General features: G+C 42.3%; 1 protein-coding gene across 1 annotated transcript in view; it reads right to left on the reverse strand.

Moving 5' to 3' along the window:
• GPSM1 (G protein signaling modulator 1) overlaps positions 1-18,611 on the reverse strand; it is a 391,197-nt gene that overhangs the window by 196,555 nt on the left and 176,031 nt on the right. The window contains exons 8-11 of the mRNA XM_077468201.1: positions 17,455-17,570; positions 15,743-15,898; positions 10,709-10,817; positions 3,786-3,909 (exon numbers count right to left, since the gene is read on the reverse strand). Coding sequence (XP_077324327.1) covers positions 3,786-3,909; positions 10,709-10,817; positions 15,743-15,898; positions 17,455-17,570 — 505 coding nt within the window. The remainder of the gene's footprint in view (positions 1-3,785; positions 3,910-10,708; positions 10,818-15,742; positions 15,899-17,454; positions 17,571-18,611) is intronic.

Genomic DNA, 18,611 nt, shown 5'->3' on the forward strand with positions numbered 1-18,611 from the left:
TAGCACATTAAAAAGAGCAAAGATAGCAAATACAAATTTTTGTTTAGTTGTCACGAGTTACTTTGCCATTATGAATTTGTCCCATGATGAACTCAACATATAAAATGTTTAAAATAGTACATTTTCTCAGTTCAGATATTTTATATGTTTTCTATTTTCTGCTGTGATTAAAATATGGGTTTATGTGATCTCCTCCTACCTATCTCAGCGCACTTTCAGTGTCAATTAAAACTCCATCTCCTCTGCTCCTTTTCCTCTCTGTTGGAGTACCCCAAGGCTCTGTCCTTAGGCCCCTCTTATTTTTGCTCTCCTTCCCTGGGCCAGTGGGTAACCTCCCATGGCTTCCAGTACCACCTCTACGCTGATGACACCCAGATCTATCTCTCCAATCCTCAACTCACCCCCTCGATCTCCTCACAGATCTCGAACTTACTTAATGACATATTAGTATGGAGGTCACACCACTTTCTCAAACTCAATCTTTTTAAAACTGAGCTTGTAATATTTCCTCCTTCCCGGTCTCCCCCCCCCCCCCCCATGACTTCACCATTAAGATCAACAGCACAACCATTGGTCCCTCCACACATGCCAGGGTGCTGGGTGTAATCCTTGACTCTGACCTCTCCTTATGCCCCCACATCCAATCACTGATTAAATCCTGCCGCCTTAACCTCCGCAACATCTCCAGAATTCGACCCTTCCTGACTAATGACGCCACAAAGCAACTTATTCACTACTGCAACTCTCTCCTTAATGGCCTGCCCTTACGCAGGCTACCCCCCCCCCCCCCTTCAGTATATTATGAATGCTGCTGCTAGACTAATACACCTCACTAATCGATCCATGACTGCTGCCCCTCACCCCACCGTATAAAATTCTAAATGCTAACCACAACATACAAGGCCATCCTCGATATCGTCCCAAGCTACATCACCAGCCTCATCTGCAGATATCGCCCAAATTGTCCCCTCCGCTCCTCCCAGGACCTCCTGCTCGCTAGCTTCCTTGTTACCTCCTCTCATGCTCACCTTCAGGACTTCTCCAGAGCCTCTCCCATCCTCTGGAATTCCCTGCCCCAGTATATTCGATCAACCCTTAACCTGTCCATCTTTAGGCGAACCCTGAAAACTCACTCATTCAGGAAAGCCTATCCCACACCCACCTAGCCGTCCCTGAGCCACCCCCCATCAAATCATTCCCTTCATCTATTACCTTTTGTACCACCACACCCTCCCCTAGGAATGTAAGCTCTATGAGCAAGGCCCTACTGTCCCTTCTGTAATGAACTGTACTGTATTTGTGCTGTCCCCCTCTACATTGTAAATCGCTGCATAAACTGTTGGCGCTATATAAATCATGAAGAATAATAACGTGATTTGCAAATCATTGAATTCTGTTTTCAGTACAGTAAGCGTCTATGGGGTAGTGTGTCAAATGCTTTTGCAAAATCCAAATAAACCACGTCTAGGGGCCTTCTTTTATCTAGATGGCAACTCACCTCCTCATAGAATGTTAATGGATTGGTTTGGCAAGAATGATTCTTCATGAATCCATGAAGATTACTGTTAATGATACCGTTTTCATTACTAAAAGCTTGTATATAGTCCCTCATCATCCCCTCCAAGAGCTTGCATACTATTGAGGTTAGGCTAACTGGTTTGTAATTCCCAGGGATGTATTTTGGGCCCTTTTTAAATATTGGTGCTACATTGGCTTTTCTCCAATCACCTGGTACCATTCCAGTCAGTAGACTGTCAGTAAAAATTAGGAACAATGGTCTGGCAATTACTTGACTGAGTTCCCTAAGTACCCTTGGATGCAAGCCATCTGGTCCCGGTGATTTATTAATGTTAAGTTTCCCAAGTCTAATTTTAATTCTGTCCTCTGTTAACCATGGAGGTGCTTCCTGTGATGTCTTATGAAGATAAACACTGCAGTTTTGGTTACTGAAGCCCCCCGCTTCCCTCGTGAAGACTGAGGAGAAGAATAAATTCAATACCTTCACCATCTCTCCATCATTTGTAACCAGATGTCCTTCCTCATTCTTTAAGGGGCCAATATGGTCTGTCCTCCTTTTTTTACTGTTTACATACGTATAGAATTTCTTGGGATTTGTTTTGCTCTCCTCTGCTATGTATCTTTCGTGTTCTATCTTAACTGCCCTATTTGCACCCTTACATTTCTTGTTGCATTCTTTATAAAGTCTGAATGCTGATGATGAGCCCTCAATCTTGTATTTTTTGAAGGCCTTCTCCTTTGCTTTTATATGCATTTTTACATTGGACTTAAGCCACCCAGGGCATTTGGTAGCTCTTTTAAATTTATTACCCAATGGGATACACTGGCTAATGCCCTTATTTAATATGCTTTTAAAGCAAAACCCATCTCTCCTCCGTGTTCTTTGTTCCTAAGATTTTATCTCAATTCATGCCTTCTAGCAAGGTTTGTGGTTTAGGGAAGTTGTCTCTTTTGAAATTCAGTGTCTTTGTATTGCCCTTATGTTTTCTATTTGTGTGATTTATACTGAAGCCAATTGACCTGTGATCGCCGTTTCCTAAATTGCCCCGTATTTCCACATACGTGATCAGGTCTGCATTGTTGGTAATCAGTAGATCCAGTAACACATTAGTTGGTGCATGTACCATCTGAACCATGAAATTGTCTTGCAAGACATTTAGGAACTGGTGAGCCTTAGATAAATGCATGGTTCCCTTCGCCCAGTCTATGTCTGGATAATTAAAATACCCCATTTCCCCAAAATCCCCAAGATCAGAACACTTGTCTGGTATTTATTGCGGTCTGTGCCCCTGTTAGGGAGATTCATCCTCTCTAATCGTCTTATTTACCTTTATCACCAAGAGTGAAAGTAAAAGAAAATCCCAAGTTTTGCCTTGTCACAAAAACAGGAATAACTGAGAAATCTTCCAATGGAGGATACTAGTTCTGGTGACAACCAGGGATTTCTTCACTTTGAAGAGTAAACCTCTCACTTCATGTTTTGGCTATGTGACAAGACGTGAAAGGAAATCTTCCAATCTATCTGGGACACAGATGGCAATAAAACCTGACAAAAGTTATAACACCCTCTTACTCCAAAATGATAAAAAAAAAAGTCTTATCTTTTGTTCTACTGTAAATATTTCTGAATGTCACAACAAAAACAAAATGTATTCTGAAAATTAAAAAAAAACATCCAGAAGACCCTGGGTCTTGGATAATGAAACTCTCAGTTCGTATGAGGCTCACTGTCTCTTTGTCTCTTTTCCCTGCCCCTCTCCCCCTCCCGTCCTTTCTTTCACCCCCCTCTACCATTCTCCCCACTACTTTGCCCCACCTTCTCTTCTCTATCCTATCCTATTAGGCCTCTCTTGGCCTTCCTACATACTTACAGGTATCCTGTTTTACCAATTTACAACCCCTTAATATTAAAGGTTCCAGATGGACCCTGACTTATTTTAGCTCTAACGTCTGTTCTCCCCAGGCACTGGACGCAGCAGGCTCCCACAGGGGCGCCCAGTCCGGGGAGAAGGTTACCCGTAATGTATTTACTACATGCTCTATACTGTGAATATAGATGGGACCTCCAGTGTATTACATGAACAAAACAGAATGCTTTATTCTTACTTGTAAAATTTATAATGTGTTTAACATTGTTGGACCAGATAGCCCATAGCTGGACTCCTGACCCTGTTCCTTTTTTGAATTTACAGTCTATAATTGCTTATACTTTGATAAAAAAAATTATTAATAAAGAATTATTGAACCTAAAAAAACATCCAGCCTACCTTGTGCTTCGTATCCGTCATACTGCACCCCATCACTATCATCTTCATTAGATCTCATGCCAAGGGCAGACATCAGCTGTGTTACATTCATGCGAGCTGTTAATTCTCCATTACGATCCCCAATCTGTAACAACCACCAAAGCTCAATGAAAACTTCAGTCTGGAAATGTATACTTTTAGAAAAATTAAAGAGGTTTGTGTCCTAATTTGTGAAGTCACCTTAGACTTCCTCCCTTGTGCCCTGCTCTAAAAAGATGATTTTAATTTGCAGGAACAGATTACTGTTCAATTATATAATTTAGTAATAACATTTTAAAGTATGAATTTTTTTTTTTTTTTTTGAACTGCTGAAAGAATGGGGCCTATTCTGTCTTCTTTGTGTCTTTACAAACATTTCACAATATTCTACATAAGGAATAAAGTCATATAACAGCAAATGTATTCTAACACCAGCAATGTTCCACTGTACAGTACTGTTGGTTTATGTGGCCATGGAATACTAGTAGTGTTAAAAGACCAAATCAATGGCATTATGTTAAAACAAAATAGTGGGTGTATCTATGGAGCTTACAAGTTGACACTGTGTATTTTAATATATATTTTATTTAAAATCTAGAGATAACCATCCATGTTATAAACATTACATTTGTATCACCAAGTATTATATTTTTTGTTTGACAGTAGTTTTATTTCATTAACCTTGTAAATTGCATAGTTAAAGTAGAACTCTAATCAAATCATTATTTATTTACTCATAAGTTACTGAAAAAGTGGGGGAACCACTGTAAGGTTTCATTGCTGTATGTGTACCATTCGGAAAGAATTGCCTTCACTTCATATCTCAGCGACATGAAAGGAGGTAAATGGAAATCTACCCAATGTGTGAGGAACTTTCACTTTTGACAGCAAACACAAGAACAGTTGAGCCCATTAGAAGATTTTCCCTCTACTCCAGTTCTTATAATATTTTTGATCTCCCCTCACCTCCTGGCTTAGCGATAGTATCAGGAAAGGGTCCGTCCGCTGGTAAGATCCATCATTTGGCATGCAGTGCTGAGGTCCACCAGCAGGTGTCTCCTGGCAGTTTGTAACTGTCAGGAGAGACTTTCCCTGCTGGTGTTGTGTCATCATTGGGCCGCAGTACTGGCGTCCACCAGCGGATGGATCCTGGCAGTAGGTAGCAGGCAACACTTCCTGCGCTCAGGTTTGACTTGAGGACAATTACTGCAGTCTTATAAATACACGGCAAGCCCATACATGCTTGCCTTGGTATCTCTCTCCCTGGGCCCTGACCTTGAGCCTGCTATCCTGACCTTGAGCCTGCATCTGACCCGACCTAATCTATTCCGATCCCATCCTGGACCTTTCCCTCTTGTTTGCCTTGGATCCCTGCTCTGCAGCCCATCCATCCTCACCCTGTCTTGTTTATTCCCCATCCTTACCCATCTGCTGACCCCCCTGTGTATGACCTCGGCCTGGCTTTTGTTACGATTCCGGTATTTCCCATTATTTGTATATACCATTTGTTGTTTGTGGGTTTGGGTTGGTTGTGCACTGTTATATTCACTTACTTGTCACCTATGTAAATAAACACCATTATTATTCACAAAGCAAGGAAGGACACTGGGGTTTTAAAACAAAACCCCTGGCCAGTCTGACAGCTATTCTGTTGGATGGAACTTTTGTACTCCAGCAGCTCTTTGGTATCAAGTAGACTCTATTCTGATTTAAAGATTTTCATCTACAATTTGTTCTGGTGGACATCTATGATGCTGTTATCGGTACAAATCTGAGGATTTTATATCCTCATGAGTTTGATCTTTCTCATTCAATTCATGTTATTTGTGGAATTTGAGGTCTATTTATGTACCCATCTCATTGGCCCTCCTGTGGTCCACCTTTGTGAGCGTGCACTTTAGTCTGGGGACTCCGTTACTGGGATTCCATCTGCTGACCACAATTTTTGCTGGTTCAGATCATTGGTTAACATTAGCCAGTGGCAATTTTTGTTCATTCATATACCGTAAATACTCCTGAAGAAGCTGAACAAGCGAAACATGTAGAGTGGTATATTATGGAATGATCAGTTTTATGATTTCACCGTTCTAGTGAAATTATGAACTGTATTCATTATGTTGATAACATTATTGTTTTTATTATTTGTAAATAAAATAAAATAAATTATTTTGAGCATATTGCTTATGTGACCTTAATTAACTTTACAGTTTAGCACCTTAAAAGTTCCGGGGTTTTGTTTTAAAACCCCAGTGTCCTTCCTTGCTTTGTTTATAGCTTCTGGGATGTGGTGCTTTTTTTGTCAGAGCTCTCCTCTCATTGCCTGTTTGAACCATTATTATTCACTTACATGTGTTTCTGGTTTCCTCTGTGCAGTCCACACAATCTGGTCACACCTGTTCATGACATATAGTGGTTGCCAGAAAAACTTGTAAGCACATATCTCCCCAAAATACAGATACCAGAAAACGTGATAGAGGTTCTAACCCTTACCCAATCTTCCATAATTTGAAAGGAAGTTTTGGCTGGAGATTCACTTTAAGACCATGTAAAAATAAAACTGCCTATTTAAATGTAAGAAATAAAATTTAGAACATGACTAGGTAACCTGTCACCTTTCAGAATCTGTGAGGCTACAAACACATTTAGATCTAGTTCCAAAGCTGATGATGAACGAATACAGTATCTCCTAATGTACGGTGGGTACATTATCTCCACATGACTGTGTACTAAACCTAACCATTTTTTCCAAGCACAAAATCAATGATATTTAATATGACATCATTTTTCTAGGTTTCAAATTGTATACTACCAGGATCTGAGGCATAGCTTTTAAGGCTGGTGCACACCACAAAAACGCACTCCAGGTCCATTCCGGATGTGTTTCTGCATGCACTTTTTTACCACCTTTTTGGTGCATTCCAATGTGTTTTTGATGTGTTTCCAAATTTTTTCTTATTTTTTTTTTCAATTTTTTTCCCACTGTACTAAGTCCAGTGCACTTTTAATGCATTCCAGCACAGTCCAGTGCAGGAAAAATGCAGCATGTTCTACTTTGTTTCTGGAACTGGAATGCCCCGGAACTGACTGCACTGGTGTGAACCATGCCATTGGAAACCATATAACCTACTTTCCATGTGTTTTTGATGGCGAAAAAAAAACAAAAAACACCTGATTGCATGTGGTGTGAACTGGCCCTTAAACAATGCTCCGCCATCACAACAGTGTCATTTATTCACAGAGATTTCTGTATGAATACACTACAAGTCCTGCCTGCTACCAGAGCAAATAGACTTGTAGCTGTAAATAGGCCATGAGTGTGGTAATTGGCGTACTCGTAGTCCATTGACATTTCCTCCAGCTCAGGAACTAAAAACCGTTACAGAGGTACAAGCAGAGAGCTGGAAAAAATACCTGCAGGAGCCTGATATTTTATCTGTGATCCACTAATCATGGGTTCAATGTTTTGCAGGTCCCTGTGATAAAAAATAATAAATGATTTTTATGAGCATGTATTTTATTTTTATTTTTCTCAAGAGAGCAGTTTAACCACTTAAGCCCCGGACCAATTTGCAGCCAAAGGACCAAGCCCCTTTTTGCGATTTGGCACTGCGTCGCTTTAACTGACAATTGCGTGGTCGTGCGACATGGCCCCCAAACAAAATTGGTGTCCTTTTTTTCCCCACAAATAGAGCTTTCTTTTGGTGGTATTGGATCACCTCTGCGGTTTTTATTTTTTGCGCTATAAACAAAAATAGAGCGACAATTTAGAAAAAAAACACATTCTTTTTTACTTTTTGCTATAATAAATATCCCCAAAAAATATATAAAAACATTTTTTTCCTCAGTTTAGGCCGATACGTATTCTTCTACATATTTTTGGTAAAAAAAAAACAAAAAAAACGCAATTAGCGATTATTGATTGGTTTGCGCAAAAGTTATAGCATTTACAAAATAGGGGATAGTTTTATGGCATTTTTATACTTTTTTTTATTTTACTAGTAATGGCGGCGATCAGCGATTTTTATTGTGACTGCGACATTATGGCGGACACATCGGACATTTTTGGGACCATTGTCATTTATACAGCAATCAGGTCTATTTAAATGCACTGATTCCTGTGTAAATGACACTGGCAGGGAAGGAGTTAACCACTAGGGGCAGTGTAGGTGTTATGTATGACGTTATGTGTTTTTTTTTATTGTAGGGGGGTATGGCCTGGCATGTGACATCATTGATGGTCTTTCCCTATAAAAGGGAACAGACGATCGGTGACAGCCACAGTAGGAAGCACGGGGAGAGGTTTGTTTACACAGACCTCTCCTCGTTCTTCAGCTCTGTGACCCGATCGCGGGACACCAGCGGCGATCGGGTCCACTGGTCCCGTGGCCTCGGAGCTCAGGACCGGGTCGGGAGCGTGCTGCTGGCAGCACGCTCCCGACCCACGGCTGGGCACTTAAAGAGCAACGTACAGGTATGTGCTTGTGCCCAGCCGTGCCATTCTGACGACGTATATCGGCGTGAGGCGGTCCTTAAGTGGTTAATATTGCTTTAACAAATATTCCTGCACCCCCTCAAAACTGGGAAAACAAACCATAAAACTAATATGATTGACAGCACAGACACATGAGTAACTAAAGGGCTTGCAAGGCTAGAGGTGAAGTAAACTACAAAGAACCCTACTTAAAAATGTAAAAAAAAATAAAAATACAATGAGGAATGTATTAACTAAAACAAAAATGATAAAGAGTGCTCACAAAGGGTTATTGCGGGACAGGGCCAAATCAAAGGGGACTGAAGCTCTTTTTTAAACATATTCATCACCAGCAATGAGCCTAAAGCCAGTGGGCCTCTATGGAAGCTCTGCTCTTGCAAGCTTCTCCACATGTCCTTTCTGCTGTATATAGTGCTCTTTTATTTTGCATGGAACCTGACCTCCCGAATTATGCTGATAAATGGGCATCTAAACTTGACATACAGATTTCTCATGACAATTTGAATAAATCCTTTACACTCACTTATCGCTTATCCCTGGCTAGTATGGCCCAAGAGACCAATTATAAACTCCCTACCAGGTGGTATAGGTGGCTACTACTCTTCACCATTCCTCGGTGTCGGATCAGTGTTGGCATTAGCCAAATAAGCCAGGGTTCATTCGTGCATATTTGGTGGGCTTGTCCCCCTTTTCACAATTTTCGGGAGCTGATCCTTTGCTTATATGCCAAAGTTACGAACACGACCATTCCAAACGCACCACAAGTGATTCTACTGTCTATTCTTCCGGGATTGATTAAAAAAGATTAAGAAAGGTATTCTAGGACAATTCTTGACAGCAGCCAGGGCAGTTATCCCACACCATTAGCAATCAGCACATGGCAATCAGAGATGGACCATACTAAACAAAAGGAATTGAGAACCTGTGATCACTGTCATCAATCCTGGCTCTCTTGGCAGGTATTTAGTTAGTCACAGGCCTAAACCTACCTACCAGTTGCCTACTGGGACAATTTTTTTATTTCTTGCACACATGTTCACTCTGCATTTTTTACTAAGAATTACTCAAAACCCACAAAAGTATATATTTTCTGAAAGAAGGGAAAGTGGAGAATAAAATGCTCTGAAGCTCTCTCGACCCTCATTGGCTCAGATAGAGCAGCAGAAGCTATTGGCTTCTACTGCTGTCAATTAGAGACAGTGATAAGGGACCTGGAGGGTGGGGCTGAGCTCTGCTGTGTGTCTTATGGACACACATCTCAGCACAGTGAGTGAAGACAGACCTGTCATCTGCCTGCTCACTAGAGATCAACGGATCAATCCCTGCTGAGCAAGCGGAGTTTGCAAAAACGGACGTGCCCTGTGTTAAAGGGGTCTTAAAAGAAGAAGTAAACTCTCCCACTCTGAGGCTTCTTTTCATTTAGTCCATTATAATAAGTAATTATCAGACTATAGCCACTGTAATCCAGCCCAAATCGCATATTACTTACTGTTTAAAGAAACTTTAAAAAACTTGTTTCCAGGGGTTAGGCAGCGCCATCTTAAGTATTGTTTTCTGAGTCCACAGTGGAGTGTAATTTCGCCCTTACTTTAAGCACTTCCTGTACTATTAACCAAGCCTCCTTCTCAATCCAACGTTTCTATGGCAACCCTGCTTCCATGCTCATAGCTGACTTGTTTTATTTCATAGTATTTACTTGTGCTGATTACCTAGTGTTTGCCTGTATGAGTCCTATCAGCTTCAGCTGATAAGACTGCAGTAATGCTGTCCTATGCCCTGCTTTACACTGTATGTGAGGTCACATGGTGTGTAGAAGGAAGCTTTGAGTGATTATGCAGCCTCCTGGGACGTCAGTGTTGTGTGTTGAAGTCCTGATAACAGATAGATGAGACATAGAGAGTGTGCCGTAAATCAGGGGAAATCTGGGCATGCTCAGTGACGTCATTCTAAACAACAAAAAGGATTACAACAATACTAAGCAAGTAAGGAGATATCTACAAGCCGTGTTCATTAGGGCTTTTTTTTGCTGATTTACATGGAACAAAGTTGTGGGGGAGGGTTTACAACCACTTTAAGTCTCAGTGGGCCATTATTTTGGAACCGCTCTTAGTATGTCACTGGTCTGGGACTTCCAAGTAACAGAATGCGATTGTTCTGGCACCCTAAAGCTGACCACACACATTAAAACGTGATAATATCATTTTTGTACAATCTCCATTTGATTTAACAAACCATGTACTGTTACTGTTAGGGCCTACCTAAAAACAATTTACTCAATGTATTAAAGTAGGACTGCACTACATCGTTGTTGGTAGATCTACAGTAAATAGGATAGTCTAATCAGGTTTTAACAAGTATGGTTAAGTATTATAGTGAATGTGTCAAGTTCTGAAACCCCCCTTTCTCCTCTCACCTCACAAGAAATTTCCATGTGTTTTCTAGCATATTGCAGGGCCTCTTCATGGTTACCCAATGCCACGTAGGCATTTCCTAGACTCCACGATGCTCGTCCTTCACCAACCCTACAAACAAAAGAGGAGAGGGTAGCCAGTATGTTTTTCCTGCATGTTGGAGAAGCACATCGTTTTAACGCAGGGTCTAAACAGACATTCAAAGACTTATCTTGTTATCTGTACAGTCGTTACAAAATAGTTCGAGTATATTAAAAATCTTTTTACATTTAATCACATCTGTATACCATTTTCAGTCCCCTGCTTTTTTGCTAGCAGACATTTCATAGATCTATGCCGATAGCAGGACATGACCACATATTTATGTCTAAATCTCAGAATTGGTAGTGATGGCATAGCTTGCAGTACTGCAGGAAGGTCAGAGATTACTGTGACATGGGGGTCACATTGCTGCATGTACAGTTATCTCTTATGTTTGGCACTCCTTAGAGGCAAAGCCAAGAGCCCTTTCTGTTCAGTGTTCAGAGATAAGCCCTAGCAGCTTTGACTTGTATAACCTTCTATTGAACTGTCACCATTGCAGTGTGTGTAGGAAGCAAGAGAAATGTGGGTGCTTGTGTTCGACATCTTCTAGGTCATCACAACTTAATAAATAAAAGTCTGATGTTTAACTAACAATTTAAGCTATAATACTTATAAATGTAAGCTTATAATACTACCCATATACTCCACTATCGGTCTGATGTGTAGTATTTTCATTGCTCGGTGTAAAAAACGACAGACTATTACACAGAACTAAACAAGTAAACAAGGTGTGATCAGCATTTTTTTACAGATTCTCTTGTTTGCAGCAACTGCCCCCCAAATATATATCACCAGACAACACTGTACAGCTATGCATCATTCTATGGGGAAGTTACTTGACTTACACTGTCCAGTGGGTCTGCATCCTAGGTGATAAAGGGACCCTGAGGATTCGTTTTTCTAACTGTAATTTTTTTTTTACATTTTAGAGCAGAGATTGGTTAGACTGCACCATTGGGGAGATTTCCCCTCACTTCCTGTCCTGGAGACTGAACAAGGAGGGAGAGGAAATCCAGTAATCAGGTGTCTAGATTTGAAATCACCTCTTCTGTTCCGATGACAACTGTACAATTTTGGATTTCTCATCCCTTTCTGTCCTAGTGACAATGCGGGACATAAACAGCCATATAATCCCCCATACCCTTCTTAATATAACTAAAAGTATATATACAGTATCTTACAAAAGTGAGTACACCCCTCACATTTTTGTAAATATTTTATTACATCTTTTCATGTGACAACACTGAAGAGATTACATTTTGCTACAATGTAAAGTAGTGAGTGTACAAAACAGAGTGCACCCTTAAGTGAAAATGTCCAAATTGGGCCCAAAGTGTCAATATTTTGTGTGACTACCATTATTTTCCAACACTGCCTTAAGCCTCTTGGGCATGGAGTTCACCAGAGCTTCACAAGTTGCCACTGGAGTCCTCTTCCACCCCTCCATGATGACATCACAGAGCTGGTCAATGTTGGAGACCTTGTGCTCTTCCACCTTCCGTTTGAGCATGCTCCACAGATGCTCAATAGGGTTTAGGTCTGGAGACATGCTTGGCCAGTCCATCACTTTTACCCTCAGCTTCTTTAGGAAGGCCATGGTAGTCTTGGAGGTGTGTTTGGGGTTGTTATGTTGGAATACTGCCCTGTGGCCTAGTCTCCAAAGATAGGGGATCATGCTCTGCTTCAATATGTCACAGTACATGTTGGCATTCATGGTTCCCTCAATGAACTGTATCTTCCCAGTTTGTACTCCTCACCCGTTTCCTGCATAACATGCTTGACACTATCTGAACCAAAATAAATTTACCTTGGTCTCATCAAACCACAGGACGTGGTTCCAGTAATCCATGTCCTTAGTCTGCTTGTGTTCCGCAAACTGTGTTGCGGGCTTTCTTGTGCATCATCTTTAGAAGAGGCTTCCTTCTAGGATGACAGCCATGCAGACCAATTTGATGCAGTGTGTGACATATGGTCTGAGCACTGACAGGCTGACCCCCACCCCTTCAACCTCGGAAGCAATGCTGGCAGCACTCATACGTCTATTTCCCAAAGACAACCTCTGTATATGATGTTCAGCACGTGCACTCAACTTCTTTGGTTGACCATGGCGAGGCCTGTTCTGAGTGGAACCTATCCTGTTAAACCGCTGTATGGTCTTGGCAATCTTCTTATCGCCTAGGCCATCTTTATGTAGCGCAACAATTCTTTTTGTTCAAAACCTTTGAGAGTTCTTTGCCATGAGGTGCCATGTTGAACATCCTGTGACCAGTATCAGAGAGTGAGAGCGATAACACCAAAGTTAACACACCTGCTCCCCATTCACACCTGAGACCTTGTAACAATGAGTCACTTGACACCGGGGAGGGAAAATGGCTAATTGGGCCCAATTTGGACATTTTCACTTAGGGGTGTACTCACTTCTGTTGCCAGCGGTTTAGACATTAGTGGCTGTGTGTTGTTATTTTGAGGGGACAGCAAATTTACACTGTTATACAAGCTGTACACTCACTACTTTACATTGTAGCAAAGTGTAATTTCTTCAGTGTTGTCACATGAAAAAAACATAATAAAATATTTACAAAAATGTGAAGGGTATACTCACTTTTGGGATATACTGTATATATAAAAATAGGTTTAGTCCTAGATACACTTCAGTTATAGTCAAAGTTCTGCAGTTTTTATTCACCAGTGAATAGGACCCTGGAGCATAGAAGTACCGTATATAACAGGATTAAACCTTGGAATAAAAAATTAGGGATTTTTCAGTGATTGGCTACAACTAATCAGAAATACAGTGGAAGTTGCCGGGTGATCCTAGCAACCAATCACCAGCCTGTTGATGTAAAAAGTTAACTTCAGCAGTTCCCACCCCCATCCAGTCCTGTGATACCAGCTGTTCTCTACACCTGTGTAAGGTAGGAGAGTTCTACCTACACAGTGTGCATTTTTGAGTCCACGGGGTGAGGTACAAGGGGGCAGAGGACACTATGGGGGCAGAGGACAGAGGACACTATGGGGGCAGAGGACAGAGGACACTATGGAGCCAGAGGACCGAGGACACTATGGGGGCAGAGGACCGAGGACACTATGGGGGCAGAGGACCGAGGACACTATGGGGGCAGAGGACACTATGGGGGCAGAGGACACAGGACACTATGGGGGCAGAGGACACAGGACACTATGGGGGCAGAGGACACTATGGGGGCAGAAGACACAGGACACTATGGGGACAGAGGACACTATACTATAGGGACAGAGGACACTACAGTTGGGAGGGGGGAGGGACAGAGGACACTGATTTGGGGGCACAAGAACTTGCTCTGGGGGGAAGGGGGCAGAGAACACTATGGGAGTGATGTGAAGAGGGACAGAGGACATTGTAATGGGGGGGACCCTTTTAGGGACCCCATCACTGCCGGGGACAGGGACCCCTTCTCCCCACCGTGAACAGGGACCCCTTCAAACTTGGGGACAGGGAACCCCTCCTCCTTGGGGACAGTGACCCTTTTCAACTGGGGACCGGGACCCCTTCTAACTTGGGGACAGGGACCCCCTCACCCCTGGGGATGAGGCCCCCATCTCCCCTGGTAACGAGGCCCCAATCACCCCTAGGGACAGGAACCCCATCTCCGAACCATGCTGGCTGGCAGGGCTGGTGTCAGCCACCCTTGGGTGCCGGGATGGGGGAGGGCCAGTAAAATATGAATCCCCAGCCACATGCTCCCTCAGGGTGAACTGGCTTTGTATTAGTGAAGCACCACAAAGTGAGGTAAACCTGTACTGTTATCAATACTATGTTAAGATTATTATCATCTTCATTTATTAGCAGGTGAATGCGGCCCTCCATGCATTCACATACATTGAATCCGGCCTTTAAGTGAAAAAAGGTTGCTGAACCCTGCTATAGAGTAACACGTGGGCGCATACACAGTGGTAAATTACAGCCCACTCCCTCCCTCCTCCTGCATGCCCACTAATCAGCTAAATACAATGGGGGCAGGCTATTACATGCATGTTGATGGAGGCTTCACCTCCTTGTTATTCTTAGCCCTTGTACACACGGTCGGACATTCCGACAACCAAATCCGTCGGATTTTGTCCGAAACTGTTGCATACACACAGTCGGACAAAGTTGTCAGAAAATCCGATTGTACGTAACGTGAAGATCGTTATTTCGTTAGGACGGGACTACGTTCAGGCTAGTAGCCAATAGCTTTGGTCTAGGAATTTGATCTGAGTATGCGTGGCACTTTGTCCGATCGGAATTCTCTACACATGATCGGACAAAGTCCGATCGGATCATGTTGTCAGAAAATTTTATAGCGCAGCTGGAAAACTTATATAATGTTTAGGGGGTTCTGAGTAATTTTTTAGCAAAAAAAATTATGATTTTTACATGTAGGAGAGGAGTGCTGGAATTCACGCAGTATGGAAGTGGTTAAACAGTGTGATCTTAGTATCACATTATGTAATCTCCCTGATGGGGACACAAATCAAGAAAAAAAGTGTAACAGTCCAAAACCAACAACAATAAAAAATGTTTTGGTTAAAGTCTGTGGCAAGCATCTCCACTCATGCATGGTGGTGCAGTACATGCAAAATCAGACATTAACTTCACCAATGCATGCTTCTGATTCACTACTGACAGAAGCTGGAAGCATGCGGTGCGATGAATGAGATAGTTACCATGCAGGTGAGAATGTTTTGTCTAAGATTGCAAAGCTGCATCTCTACTGATTATCAAGCCTTTAGGACAGTAAGGTGGCTTTTAGGAAAACCTGGGAGGACTGGGGAGAGAGCAGTTTAACCACTTGAAAGCTGTGCATGTTTACTAGAAATATTTTTGTTATATAATTTCTAATGAATTATAACATTTCAACGAGTTAAAAATCAAGCACAGCTTACACACATAAGTAGCTAAGATAGGATATTGGAAAAGTGCATTCTCTTACCGGTCACCAAGCTCCTGCGCTATGGAGAGGTGTTTCAGGTGGTATTCTATGGCCCGTTCATAGTCCTGGAGCAATGTGTACGTATTCCCCAGGCTATAACAGGCCTGAGCCTCTACTGCCTGGTCTTTCAGCTGTCTAGAGAGCTGCAAAGTCTTCCTGAGGAATAAAGCAGACACAGATCAGTAAGATAAGGCTATGCTCCCTCTACCAAATTCTGCAAGATCCGAAAAAAATAAAATAAGTAGCACTTCTTTGCATTATTATATGACCGCATTTACCATCACTGGTATCTTCACAGCTACTTACTTAACCCTTATTTATCATTAAAGTGATTGTAAAGGTTTGTTTTTTTGTAAAATAACAGACATGTTATACTTATCTACTCTGCGAAAAGGTTTTGCACAGAGCAGCCCCAATCCTCCTTTTCTGGGATGTCCAGGCAGTGCTCCTGGCTAGTCCTCTTCATCGCGTGCCCCCACGGAGAGATGCTTTCCATGGGGACACCCATGCAGGCGGGCTCCTGAGTCCTGCTGTGTGCATCGACACAGACAGCAGGACTTGGCCCTGTGTCACTGTATTTGATTGACGGCAGCTGGAGCCAACGGCTCCCGCTGCTATCAATCTATCCAATGAGGACCTAAGAAAGAAGCCAAAGCTGCTGGGCTTGTGCGCGTCATTGAAACGATGCATTGCAGAAGGTTTTTCACCTTAATTCATAATGCAAAAACCTTGAGAGTTTACATCTCCTTTAAATTCATTGAGGGAATTTATCAAAATGGAAGCAGCCAGAATCTGGATCAGCTGTGCATGGCAAACAATCAGCTTCTATCTTGTATTTTCGAAGCTTAACTGAACAAGCTGAAGATAAGAGCTGAAAGGGTGCCATGCACAGCTACTCCAGTTTTGATAAATTTCCCACATTGTGTTTTCCCTTCTCTTATTTTCTTCTTTTACAAAAATATGTGGAAATAGTAAAAGTCTCTATCCTTCTCTCTTTCTAGTGTATTTTATACTGTAAGACATGGCAAATAACAGTATTAATGACAAAGTAATCAATAATCCTTAAATTAGGAACTGGTAAGACAGACTTTTTATATCATCAAACATTCCTTTTAGAAGGAATGTGTCACTGAAGAAATACATAGGCTGCCATTGATGTCATGCTGACTTTCTGGCTTCAATGCTTATGTATCATTTACCCTGATAAAGAATGCAGATAAGGACTTCTGACTTTTCTTTAACTTTTCTGATCTGCATCCTTGTTTGAGTGACAACTTAGACAGTAATGAAACCAGAGGGTCAGCATAACAACCAGACAACCAGCATGTTTACAAGAAGATGTAGTATACAAATCTTACAGTACAAACTACTGATCACTAGATGGCGCATGAGCACCACATTTTTCAATGACTCGGTCTCAGGTCATACATGTTTATATGTTTGCCTTTTGTTTTCTCCCCCAAAACATGGTTCGTTATAAGTAATCTGACCAAATTTGCCATAGTGCGTTACCAAAATAGACACTAAAGCAAAAGTGTATTTGGGAAGGAGGACTGGTGTAGACGATTTATGTACCCTGTAGTGCTCTATGGAACTTGCAGGCACTATGTAAATTAATACAATTTTTTCAACCTCCAATCTCTTTTTCGGAAATAGAGGCATCTGCCTAAAGAGGAAGGAACAAAAGACGCAGACAGCTCAGATTCACTCACTTGTAATAGTCAGCAGAGGCATCAAACCTCCCCAGAAAGATGTGGGCATTGCCCAGGTTGCTGTACGCCCTACGCTCCGCAGCTTTGTCTCCAAACTCTTTTGCAATGGCGAGTCTCTAGAAAGAACAGGAAGTGTTACTGTCAAATATAACAATGGGAAGTGCAAGAGTTCTGATCGCTTTAAATTTCACCCAAAACTGTGCACATGGTGGCAAATACTTAGCAAAATATTATTTCTTTATCGTACATCACGGGTCACAGAGCAGCCATAGTAATTACTATGTGGGTTATACGCCACCTATAAGTGAATGGACACTGGCACCCCCAAAGACAGGAAGTCCCCCTCTATATAACTCCTCCCATACAGGAAGTACCTCCGATTTTTTTGCCAGTGTCTTCAAGGTGATGGTCATGGATTACATGAGCTCTTGGAGCATACTTGGAAGTCTGGAGGATTCTATTAGGAATCGTAGACTTCAATCGGATCCATTCGAAAAAGCTGTCAGCCAGAAATGGATGGTACCCGAGCCTCATGGAAAGGAAAGAATACTCAGAGGACTACGGCACTGGACCATGCGTAATGGGACGCTGTGCAGTGTTCTGACCAAGGTTTTTTCCTACAGGGTGCTATACAGGTCCAGAGGAGTGGACCCAGTATCTGAAGGTCTTTATGACAAAGCTTGTAGTGATGAGTGAATATTGAGTCTGGCTGTGTTTTCTGCAGCAGGAATGGTAAGTTAAAAAAAAAAAAAAAACAATGAAGAAAAAAACCTGGGAAAGGAACACATTTGGTTCACTTCAAAGGATTTCTTCTGAGTAGTGAATGCCTTGCCTGTTTTTCACCACTAGAGCATGTATTGTAACATTCCTGCTTGTCATGCTTATTTTTTCTGTGTACAGTGCTCCTTTGGAGACAGCATTACCCCTCATCCTGGTTGTCAGTTCCCTGGGACCTCCCGCCTTCTACCCACAGGCACACAGCTCACCCCCATAGGCTAGTTCCAGCAGGGGGGGGTGCAGGGCGGCTGGCATCTCCCCACAGTGAGGAAGGGCTCAGCCCCCCCCCCCCCCGGCTATCCCGATAGACATAACCGCCCCGTCCACGTGTGCGCAAAGGTCAGCCGGAAATAGGCCGCCGCAAGACGTAGGGGGCGTGG

The sequence above is a fragment of the Lithobates pipiens genome, unplaced genomic scaffold (genome assembly GCF_037356315.1).
Source record: "Lithobates pipiens isolate NorthernLeopardFrog02 unplaced genomic scaffold, aLitPip1_a1.2 Scaffold_11, whole genome shotgun sequence".
In the NCBI taxonomy this organism is placed as follows: Eukaryota; Metazoa; Chordata; class Amphibia; order Anura; family Ranidae; genus Lithobates; species Lithobates pipiens.